The sequence below is a fragment of the Gymnoscopelus braueri genome (genome assembly GCF_963280865.1).
Source record: "Gymnoscopelus braueri genome assembly, chromosome: 24".
Classification (NCBI taxonomy): domain Eukaryota; kingdom Metazoa; phylum Chordata; class Actinopteri; order Myctophiformes; family Myctophidae; genus Gymnoscopelus; species Gymnoscopelus braueri.
In genome coordinates, this window is record NC_137626.1 from 15,720,363 (window position 1) to 15,733,003 (window position 12,641).

At 42.9% G+C, this 12,641-nt stretch overlaps 1 protein-coding gene across 1 annotated transcript in view; it reads right to left on the minus strand.

Annotated features, from left to right (window-relative positions):
* LOC308080492 (FERM and PDZ domain-containing protein 4-like) overlaps positions 1 to 12,641 on the minus strand; it is a gene marked incomplete at its 5' end in the record, with an annotated part of 118,376 nt that overhangs the window by 44,978 nt on the left and 60,757 nt on the right. Inside the window, one exon of the mRNA XM_080422389.1 lies at positions 2,951 to 3,076. Within this exon, the coding sequence (XP_080278515.1) occupies positions 2,951 to 3,076 (126 nt within the window). The remainder of the gene's footprint in view (positions 1 to 2,950; positions 3,077 to 12,641) is intronic.

Here is a 12,641-nt window from a genome sequence, read left to right on the forward strand (position 1 = left end):
ACACACGCACGCACGCACGCACACACATTTGCATGTGATGTCCCTTGACATATACGTCTTGGAGTTCTCACAAAACAGTGACACAAACCGTTTCTGTCCGCTGTTCACTAAAACCTGCTGGATAACATTCCTCCAGAATTAATAATTTCCTTCACATCACACACACACACACACACACACACACACACTCTCTCTCTTTCAATCTTTCCCTCGGCATCACTCTCTCCTAGAAATCCAATTGTGACACTATCTGGATAGCAGTGTAACCCCTACTTAATCCACTAAGACCACTAAGATCATTTCTTTGGGCCGCATTATGAACTTGTAGATTTTTTAAAGATTTTTTTTTTAATTTGAGCAAATCTTTGAATGTATATTTCTTAAAGCAAACATTTGTAGAATATTTTGTTTCAGGGACTCCCAGAAGCAAAGATTTGAGAAAAATATATACATTGAAAGATTAAAAAAAAAAAAAAAGCAGAACTCCAAGCTCGTAGCGCGGCACTCAGTGCCACGCTATGAGCTTGTAGATCTGCTATTTTTGAAAATCCCACAGTATGAAATAATGATTAAAGTGGTTAAAATCTAAAAATGACGGATGCTTTTCCCCGGTCTGAATGGGTTAAGCCATCAGCCTTTTTCTCTGCGAACAGAGCCGTCCTGCCAGCGCTCAGTTACAGGTTTAGATGTGATTCTGTTGTTCTGTGTTCCGTGTTCTCTCACAGTCACAGAACAGGAGGCAGCCAGAGAGGGGAGGGGAGGGGAGGGGAGGGGAGGAGAGGAGAGGAGAGGAGAGGAGAGGAGAGGAGAGGAGAGGAGAGGAGAGGAGAGGAGAGGAGAGGAGAGGAGAGGAGAGGAATGCAATACTGTATAGATATTCACCGTGTGAGTCATTTCATTCAGCTCAATTCCGTTTAAAAGCTCATTTTGTCAAATTATTCAAATTACCAGGCTCCCCCCCCCCCCCCCCCCTCCGTGGCATTTTCGCTCTTCAGCTCGATTTCAACATGCATAGTATTTTTTAGCTATGAATACTAGGAAGGATGACTTGCAAGTTGCTGCTAAGCATATATGTCGCTGTTGTCGGGCAGAAACCTCTTATCTCCATAATTTACTACAGTGTCACACAAAAGTATCAAAAATAGTAGCGGATCTGCCAGCTCGAAACGCAGCGCGAAGCTTGTAGATCTGATACTTTTGATACTTTTGAATTTGAATCCTGAAAAGTAACGGTTTTGAAAACCTCTTGTCTCCATATTTAAACTTTTTTTGTCCCCCCCGTCCCGTCCCCCGTAAATTAATGCCCTACAAAAGTAGCAGAAATAGCCGATCTATAAGCTCAAAACTCATCGCGATGCGACAGGTTTTGAACTAGCGGATTGGCTTTTATTTATTATTTGAAAACTGAACAGTAACAGATACTAAACACACACACACGCACACACACACACACACGCACACACACACACACACACACACCAACACTGAAGTGAGATGAAAGAGACACAGAAGAGATCAAGAGCGAGAGATAAGTGGTTTAACCCATTAAGACCTGAGGCGATTCTTTAAAAATGTTTTCTAAATCCTAACAGTTTAAAAAAAAAAAAAAAAATGTTTTCAAGATTTTTCAAAAATAGCAGATCTACAAGCTCATAGCGCGGCTATGAGCTTGTAGATCTGCTATTTTTGAATAGCCAAAGAAATCTAAAGTGACACAGATGCGTTCCAGGTCTTAATGGGATAAGCAGGGTGTTGGGATGGGGTGGGGTGCCCTGCTGCTGGAATTACAAACTCTATACACCACTCTTCCTTCCTTCCTTCCTTCCTTCCTTCGCCAAAGCTATAGTATCAGTGGTGGGAAAAGACATACTGACATACTGCAATGTAGAAATACTCTGTGACAAGTAAATGTCCGGAATTCTAAATTGACTTGAGTAAAAGTACAAAAGTATTGCGCATCAAAATGTACCAAAAGTAGAAAGTACTCATTATGCAGAAAGTCCCGTTTCACAACTTCATTATGTATAAAATCTTTTGAAAATGGCAGATCTACAAGCTCACAGTGAGCTTGTAGATCAGCTATTTTCAAATGGCCGAAATGTATATAGGGGCTGAAGTGGTTTATGTATGTTTTGCAATAATAATCAATCTATAAGGTAACTAGTAACTAAAGTTTTCAAATAATTGTAGTGGAGTAAAAGTACAATATTTGCCTCTGAGATGTAGTGGAGTGAAATACTCAAGTAAAGTAAAAATGCCTATTTTTTTTTTACTTAAGTACAGTACTTGAGTACTTTAAACCACTAGTATCACAAATGAAATGATTTGATTATAGCTTCCGATTGAGGAGACAGGGCTGAAATTGTGTTACAAATCAGTCAGGTATAGCCCACTAAAAACACACACACACACACACACACACACACACACACACACACACACACACACACACACACACACACACACACACACACACACACACACACAAGGACATTACCACACCGCTCATGCATTATAATGACACGAGCTGCATACTGTCTAGTGCGTACGCCCCAAAGCACAACACACTCAGCACTTTACAGGTACATGAGAGTCTGATCTGATTGTTGTCAAGGTAAAGGAATGGTACGAGTGGAAGGAGAGGAAAAAAACAAGAGGAAATACATTAGTAAAAAGAGCAGAGGATTAAGGCAGAGAGGAAGATCAGTATTGTAGGAGAATGTTCTGCTGTAGGTGTTATGTGTCTGGAGTGTGTCTGGAGTGTGTGTGTGTGTGTGTGTGTGTGTGTGTGTGTGTGTGTGTGTGTGTGTGTGTGTGTGTGCATTTTTGTGTGTGCATTTTTGTGTGTGTGTGTGTGCGTGTGTGTGTGTGTGTGTGTGTGTGTGTGCGTGCGCGCGTGCGTGTGTGCCTGTGTGTGTGTGTGTGCGCGCGTACGTGTGTGTAGTCTTACTTGCTGAGGTAGTCCCGTCCCTCTCTGGAGGACATGTTCATGCTGTCCCAGCAGTAAGGGGGTCCCTGCAGGCCCCCCCAGGAGCCCGGACCAGGGGGCGGCCAGCCCTGCGCCCTGTTCTTATGGCTGTAACACAAAAGAAGACACACAACACCCAGTTATAGACACTTCAACCGTCCAGTCCAGTGGTTTTCAACCTTTTTTCAAATTCAAAAGTAGCGGATCTACAAGCTCAAAACGCGTAGCTTGTGGATCAGATAGATCTGCAACTTTTACTTGTACTACTGTCGCGGAATTCTGGATCAATCGGCAATCGATGAGGCACATAGGAGTCGAGACAATATTCTAGGTGGTGTTGGTCATGCTTTATGTCAGGGGTCTTCAACAGGGGGTCCGGGACCCTAGGGGATCACACACACACACACACACACACACACACACACACACACACACACACACACACACACACACACACACACACACACACACACACACACACACACACACACACACACACACACACACACACACACTAGGGGATCCGGGGTCCTCAGAGTTAGTACAGGGGGTCCGCCAAATCTTTGTGTGATAGGATTTAGTTTTTTTTACATTAAAGGTTCTATGACATTCATTTTCACTTTTTCTATTTTTTATGTTTTTTTGGGGGTTTTATGACCTCAAATACACCTAAAAAATCTGAACTTTGAACATTCAGTGGATTTTCTGTGGTCTGGGGTTTTCTGAATAATTAGGCTGAAAAGTAATCTGAGCTTGGCCCTTCGACAGTGAGGTCACAGTCGATTAATCCCGCCCACTCTCCTCCTCGCCCCTCCCCTCCCCTATCCTTTCCTTTGGGGGGGGGCGGAGCAGAGGCGATGATTGACAGGCAAAATCCCTCACCAGCGACACAGGCAAAGATAGAGAAAAACTTCTGCCGTGGATCAATAGAGTGGAATTTTTTTGTTAAAACTTTCTATACACGTTTGAAGGACCATGACAAAGACTTTTAATGTGTGGTAAAACTGAACGTCATGAAACCTTTAACCACTTGAACCCTAGAATTCCTTTTCTGAGGAGAACATTAGCCGAAAATAGCAGATCTACAAGCTCTCAACGCCTCGCAGCGCGAGGCGTTGAGAGCTTGTAGATCGGCTGTTTTTGGCAAAGAGAGCTATAGGTGTAGAGGGAAAAAATAGCAGACTAAGTAGAAAAAAAAACGAATCTGAAACACAATTTTATACAGTATAGAGTAGGGGGTCCCTGCTTCATCTCTCTCTCAGCTAGGGGGTCCTTGGCCTGAAAACGTTGAAGACCCCTGTTCTAGGTGGTGGTGGTGATGCTTTATGTACATGATATCATGATCAAAAGTACATTAACACTCATGTCAGTGGTACGGCAGTTCTGCCAAGAGCTCAGGGCCGAGATCATAGTTATACTGTTAGCTGCCTGAAGGACAACCCGAACCATCACAAGATAGGCTGTACTAGGGTAGTTAATACCCTCACGAAAAAAACATGCAGTAATCCTGGTCACTATACTGCCTCCCCCTGGCCAGCCGGGGCGCCTTATGGAGGGGAAAGGAACTGGTTGGAATAACGTGTTCCTTCCACGCGCTACGTCCAGCCAGGGAAACTCCCCCCTGTCAGGTGATAAGAAGGCATTGAAGGAGGCATGAGCTCGGCCCTGGCCTCCCTAGGTTGGCAGAGGGAGTGTAGTGCCCAGGATTACATAGACAATTGGCACTGGGTGTAAAAAATAGGGTTACAAAATTGTGGGATAAAAACAAATATATATATGTATATATATACATATATATATACATATAGGCTGTACAAAACAATAGCTATTAGGCCTAGTGGAGACATTTAGACTCTTACAAGCTGTCAAATATCATAATGTATCGTAGAAGTATTATAAGTGATGATAATATATAAAGGTTAGTTATAAGCTGCCATATAATTTCTTCCTCACTACTAACAAAGAAAGTTAAAATATGGACACATAGGAGGTTTCTTCGCGACGGTGACCGGCGATGTACTGCAGAGTGACCGGCTGATGTGATTCAGTGTGATGATGTCAACCGAGGCCATAGTCAAGGGTTCTGGACGTGGTTATTTTAATTAGCCTGGCCTCCTCCGTGCTTTACACGGGGTCGAGGAGGTCAACGGCCCTGCCTTATAGATTATGCAAATCTCTGCTTAGTTATGCGGCCGTTACACCGGGGCTGTCAATTCTCATCACCGAGGGGATGGCTTCTTTTGCATAATGTCCTCCCTAACCAGACACCGTGATTTAAAGCGACATTTGCATTAGCAGATTTCTGTCCGGCTTGTCCCCCCACGTCTCTCTCTCTCTCTCTCTCTCTCTCGCTCTCCCTCTCCCTCTCTCTCCCTCTCACACGCACGCAAGTACCTTGCCTGTGTTCTCTCTCCTCTCTTATTCTCCCAAAGTCGGTGCCTCCATGTCTTTCTCTACACCTCTCCCCTCTCTCTCTCTCTCTCTCTCTCTCTCTCACGCACCTATACGCACGCACGCGCACACGCACACACACACTTGTTCCATTACCCAGACTGCCTTTGCCTGCGTTCTCTCTCCTCTCTTATTCTCCCTAAGTCTGTGCCTGCACCCCTCTCTGTCTCTCTCTCTCTCTCTCTCTCTCTCTCTCTCTCTCTCTCTCTCTCTCTCTCTCTCTCTCTCTCTCTCTCTCTCTCTCTCTCTCTCTCTCTCTCTCTCTCTCTCTCTCTCTCTCTCTCTCTCTCTCTCTCTCTCTCTCTCTCTCGCTCGCTCTCTCTCTCTTACACACACAGAGTCCATTCCCTCCATGACTTTCTCTGCAACACCCCCTCTTTCTCTCTCACTCAGGTCTTTATTACCCCTGCTGTCTCTCCTCCCCCACACCGTGCCCTCTGCGCATATATATATATAGTATATATACCGCCTTCCTGAAATCCTCAATGACATTGTTAGCGTAATCTGCAGTAAGCAAATCAGCAGTCATATCCTCGTTTTTTTTTTCTTCCCCCTCTGGCCCGTCTCGTCCCCGTTGGCCTCGCATCGTAATTTTTGCAGAGTAAGCCATTGATTGCCCCGTCTGCGGCCATCGCACCGCGATGTTATTCAACCGCCGGTCGATTGCGGCCGAGCGGTTGGCTGTCTGCCGCGAGCCGGGCCGGGCCCGCCACGCGCCGAGGGTGAAGAAGTCGTGCTGTTTTGGGGGCCCCGGACGCGACCAAATGTGACATGTTTTTACACATGCCGCGCTCTTTGGAAGGCCTCGGACGGGATGTGAATGTGTCCCAGAATGTCATGGCTCTCAAGAGATGAAAAGAAAAAGCACCACTTCGTTTTGTGACATTTGCCAGTCCTTGAAAACGACCTGACACCGTCTGCACCGTAATCGTTTTGTGTGACTGTGGATGTCTGCCTTTAGGCTATATGCTCGCTTTCCCCCCTCAGCCATTCTTTTTTTTCCCCTTTTTTTTTTTAAACTAATTTTTATCCCTCGATTTTGTAACCCTTTTTTTCACCCGGTGCCAATTTTCTAAGTGAGCCTGGGCACTACACTCCCCCTACCAGCCTAGGGAGCCCAGGGCCGAGCTCATGCCTCCTTCAATGCATGAGAGCCAACTGACCTTCTTGTCACCTGACAGGGGAGAGTTTCCCCGGGTAAGACGTAGCGTGTGGAAGGAACACGTTATTCCAACCAGTTCCCTTCCCCTCCATCAGGCGCCCCGGCTGACCAGGGGGAGGCAGTATAGTGACCAGGATTACTACATGTTTTTGTGAGGGTATTAACTACCCTAGGAGACACAGGGAGAACATGCCAGTCATTCCTTGCAAATGCTACACCATTTTTAACCACTTGAACCCTATCGCAGGTAGGGGTGGGACGATATATCGATATATCGATATATCGCGATACTTTCTTCCGCGATAAATAATCGATATACTGCCGAAAAATATCGATATTATTTTTTATTTTGTATTTTTTTTAAGTTTGTGATACGTTGTTTTTCCTACTCTGTATTTGTGTAATGATGATTTTGAACCGTTTGGTGCTATTTTATGTGTTTATGAATTGAATACAATGACTATCGTGATATATCGTTGGTGAATTTTCATGCAATATATCGTGATATCGCAATATATCGATATTTTCAGATATCGTGATATATCGTTGGTGAAATTTCTTGCAATATATATCGAATATCGTGATATCGCAATATATCGAACATTGTCGAATATCGTGATATATATTGTTATCGTGGGCCTAATATCGTGATATATATTGTTATCGTGGGCCTAATATCGTGATATATATTGTTATCGTGGGCCTAATATCGTGATATATATTGTTATCGTGGGCCTAATATCGTGATATATATTGTTATCGTGGGCCTAATATCGTGATATATATTGTTATCGTGGGCCTAATATCGTGATATATATCGTATCGTGAGGTACCCATATCGTCCCACCCCTAATCGCAGGGGTCTTCAAAAGGGGGTCCGGTACCCCTAGGGGGAGTCCTCAAGAGTTACTACAGGGGGGCCGCCAAATCTTTGTGTGATAGGAAGCTTTTAGTAGAATTTCTTTCACATGAACCACTCTATAGCATCCCTATGCTTCAGCAAAGATATTAGGTGTAAAGTGACAAAAAATTATAGAGCCCTGGAGGACTCAAGTTTCAATGAAGTATATAGGTTTTAAAAGATTACATCCTGAAAAGTAACAGTTTTGGACATCAGCACCACTTTTTTCTTTTTTCTTTTTTAACCCATTCAATCCGGGAAGGCATCCGTGTCATTTTAGATTTGAGCTATAACCATGATTTTTACACTTTGGCTATTCAAAAATAGCAGATATACAAGCTCATAGCGCGGCACACGTAGATATGTTTTTTTTATCGTGATTATTTTTTTTGCAAACCTCATAGGTCACGCTATGAACTTGTATATCTGCTATTTTTGAATAGCCAAATACATTCTAAAACGACACAGATACTTTCCCGGTCTAAACCCATTTAGATCAGGAACCCCTATACGTAACTATACCTTTCAATCCGGGAACCCTTTTGGGGCTGCTGTTGCTATGTACAGTATATAGCAACATATATATAAATATTTATTTTTTTAAATAAATATTTGAAGTTTTTCAAAGGATTTAGAAAGCGTTTTTAGAACCGGCCTCATGGTCTAAATGGGTTAAACAAATGTTGTGTTTGTACCGGTAAAGAGGAAATACTTTCCCGCGATATATCGCGATACGTTTTCGTGACGATATGTATCGTTTTGGGGAAAAAATATATCGGTTTTTTTTTACACAATAATAATAATCAGGCATGCAAACAGCCCCGAGGTGAAAAGGGCGACAACATGTTTGTTTTTTTTCGGGTCAGGTGTCACACTATTGCCCTATTTGGATTCAAAACGGCTAGTGGAAGCTGAAAAGCTACAAGTTTGCATGTCTGAATAATGCAAAAACAGAATTATTTGTTTGCATTTGCTTTTTTTCTCCCCCATATATTTTCATAATAAAAAAAGTGCGAATCGTATCGTATCGAAATCGTATCGAAGTTGTGAGCCCAATATCGTATCGTATCGTTTCGTGAAATTAGTGTATCGGCACACCCCTATTTCTCACATAGCCAGCACCAAGAGATAAGACCTCTCTAGATTAAAGTAAATGAACAGTAATTAGTATCACTTTAATTTACAGCTGCAATAGGTTTTCAATGTAAAGTATAAAGACAAATGATCTTTGAACGCATACTAGATCAGGACGTCGTCTCCATAAGAATCCAGACACTCCACTCCCATATTGCGTTGGTGATGGGTTGCATGCATCAGTCCATCATCTCAAAACTGTCCAATGTATAGGGAAAAAAAGATCGTCCTCACGCACTTCCATTAAAGTACGAGACAATTAACGTGCATATTGACTTGGCTAAATCTGGTCCATCGGCCATGTGCTGCATACAATGATATTCACTTTTCACAGAGACACTTAAGATCGTCGTTGTATAGGCTTATATGTTAATCTGCGTCGACATTAGTCTGGAATCTCAGTGTGGAACCTGTATTTCCAAGGGGCAAGTTCAAAAAATGCCCTGTTTGGTCCCTCACTGCTTCGGAGGGAGTGAAATCCAATCACAACTGAGCGGTGCCAGACCAAATCTGACAAGGGGTAATTTTTGTTTTCGCAATTTTCCAGGCTAGAAAAAACCTCGATGGATCAGTTCAGACGGTTCAAAAAGATGTGAACGGTCCAAAACGACACGCTTCGAGACACATAGAGAGTATAAAGCACATGTCCTTTTGTTAATGACTCCTGAGTCTGACCCAGATTCTTGGGAGACATCCGCTGCATGTCGGTAGTACGGAAAATCAGTTAGGAAGCCGTATTCCCCGAGAAAATGATTTACGAAAAAAAAACACAAAAAGTTAGAATATAAACCTCCATAATAATGTCCAAAACTGTTTCTGCCCCGACAGCAACGATATCCTTTTTTTAATATCTATATATCAAAACTAAAAAGTATCCCAAGTAACAACAACTTCCTCTGCAAACCTCCAGGCAAACACGAAAGCATTTTGTCCTCCCACCCAAACTGTTTAGATAACAGAGGTTATAACTGTGGATGGATGTTTGCATCTGATCGAGGGCATTCAATCAGTAGATAAACAAATCATTCTCCTCCTTACGGGAAAAAAAAAAGAAAAGAAACGCCCCTAAAGAACAGCTTCATTTCAAACAGCGTGCCTCCGCTGACTTCCACCCATCTGGACCACCGCGTTGTGTTGTGTGATGATGCGCCGCTATACGCCGCCGGAGCAGCCGGTCCACTGCCTCATCATCTGACACTTAAGTCATCCTGAGGGTGGAAGGGGGGGGGGGGGTAAAAGATGGTCCCCCCTTTTGCATCCTTCCGAAATAGAACCGAGAGACACTTATTCACAATAAATGTCACGGGAGTCTACGTGTCATGGTGTTAACCCATTAAGACCTGGGACGCATCTGTGTGTTTTTTATTATTTCTTTGGGCTATCAAAAAATAGCATATATATAAGCTCATAGTGCGGCAATGAGTGCCGCGCTATGAGCTTGTAGATCTGATTTTCTTTCAAAAAATTTTTTTTGCAAATCTTTGAATATATATATATTTTTTTTAAGCAAACATTTGTAACACAAATCATTACTTCTGGGGATTCTACATATGTCTTCTAAAACCTAACTATATCAGTGGTTCTCAAACTTTTTCATGTCAAGGACCCCCCAAAATGATATGTATTTGGCCGTGGACCCCCATCTAAAAATATGTTGTTAAAAATATGTTGTTCCAGGGACCCCCCCAGAAGCAAAGATTTGAGTTGAAAATGTTTGCTTTAAAAAAGTATATATTCAAAGATTTGCACACATTTTCAAAATGTTTCAAAAATACCAGATCTACAAGCTTGTATCTGCTATTTTTGAATAGCCCAAAGAAATCAAAGAAATTACACAGCTGCGTTCCCGGTCTCAATGGATTAATGGTCCCCATCCGTCGACAGTTGTGATGCGGAGGAGGAGGAGGTGCGACACGGCGCGCGAGCCGAGGCAGATGTTCATCTGTGTTTTTGTCACCAGTTGCCACCGTGAGCGGCTTTTGGTCTGAGCCTGAACTAAACCAGCGTGGCATGGCCTCGCCTCCTTCATCCTATAATCCCGCCCTGACCCCTGTGTACATGCGTGTGTGTGTGTGTGTGTGTGTGTGTGTGTGTGTGTGCTGTGTGTGTGTGTGAGGGAGTATTGTGTATATAGGAAATAGGTGAACTGAATCATGATTCATGACAGATGAATTGCACTACGTTTGCACTGATTTTAGTTAGAATATGAAGTACTTTATTATGTTATTTGTCCTTTTAAATAGTTTTGTAGGATATACAGTATGTAGTATTGTATGATGTATGTTCTTTCTGTCTTGTCTGTCTTTTTTTAAATGCTGAGCTGAGCTCCAGGAGTTCCTACAGTACATGCATTCGTGCAAATGGCGAATAAAGTCTATTCTGTAGGGAAAAGTAAGAGAGATTGAGAATGAGACTTGAGTGGGTGTGTGCATGTACGAGTGTGTGTGTATGGGTGAGAGAGAGAGGACCCTACAGTGTGTGTGTGTGTGTGTGTGTGTGTGTGTGTGTGTGTGTGTGTGTGTGTGTGTGTGTGTGTAGGGTAAGAGGACTTTCAGAGACTTGTTCAGGGACCTAAGACAGAAAGCCTCTGTGGATAGCTTTAAAGCACAGATCAAGACCTATTTCTTCACTCTTGCTTTTAGTTGATTTTTAAATCTCTGTGTTGTTATTCGTGTCCTCACTGTTTTGCCTGATTCACTGCCTTTTTTGCTTTTATTTTAATGTTGTTTTATTGTTAAATTAGTTGTACCTTTTCTGTAATTGTATTCTTGCTCTGTAAAGCCCTTTGAGCTGCATTTCATGTCATGAAAGGTGCTATACAAATAAAGTGTATTATTATTATGGAGGCACCGGGTCTCGTTTCAGAGCTGAATTCTCACCGCAGGTTGAGGAGCTCAACCTGTAAACAAAAGTGACATTTGCCACTCGCCCAATAACTCCCAAAAGAACCGCAGGTTGCACTGCACTTCGGGGCACTTCTGTTGAAAAGGCCACCGCATTGATTTAAAACACACAACACTTTTTATTCATTCATAAAAATCGATTCAACCTTTTCTCATATTTGCCTCAGTGAATCAATTCCCCCCCCCCTAAGTCATTGAACAGGCTCAAAATGTTTTAAACACATGCTCCAGGGGTCAACACCATTGTGATGGACAAAATGTATTTTTGCCACGGAACATACAGAATGAGCGGTCAACGATATTACCGGAAACACATAGACCTAAAACTGCATTTAGTGGACTGCATTTATACTAGTGGACTGCATTTAGACTAGTGTATCAATCCCATAATTCTACAAAGCTCTGTGGCTCTGTGTGTGCCCCCAAAATCTCTTCTGCCCGGTTCTCCTCAGTGGCTGGAGCAAATCGATCTGCATTTGCACACATCCATTGACCATTACCATGTGAACGGAACACCAAAGCCCATTTTATTTGCTTTCCCCAAATGTCAGCTGTTTATTCGCGTTTTCGTGTTCGCTGTCTCTCGGGTTGCCAGATCATGTGCGTGAAACAAGCGTCGGTGTTGCCACATCCGTGAAACAAGCGAACCAGCCGTGAAACAAGCGGACCAAGGCGCGCTCGTGGGTGCTCATATCCCCCGACGGGTACGGTCTAGTTCCATTGAATATATCGTTGCTGTCGGGCAGTATCAGTTTTGAACATAATTGAGGTTTCCACCCGATAGACGATATATATGAAAAGTCAATCAGTCTCCTACCAATTCCAAAGAAAACCTAGAGACTGGCAAGTCAGCTACTGTATATTGCATCGCAATGCTGCATAACAAGTCTATTCCATTTTGAGGATTTCAATAATTGAGTGAAGTCAGTGCTTTTATCGCACATTACATGAACAAAATAAGAACATTATGATGGAAGAAAGTATGGGGTTTAACCCATGAGAAAAAAGCATTATTTTACAGTTTGGCTATTCAAAAATAGCAGATATACAAGCTCATAGCGCGGCACCGAGTGCCGCGCTATGAGCTTGTAGATCTGCTATTTTTGAGAAAATGTGTGCAAA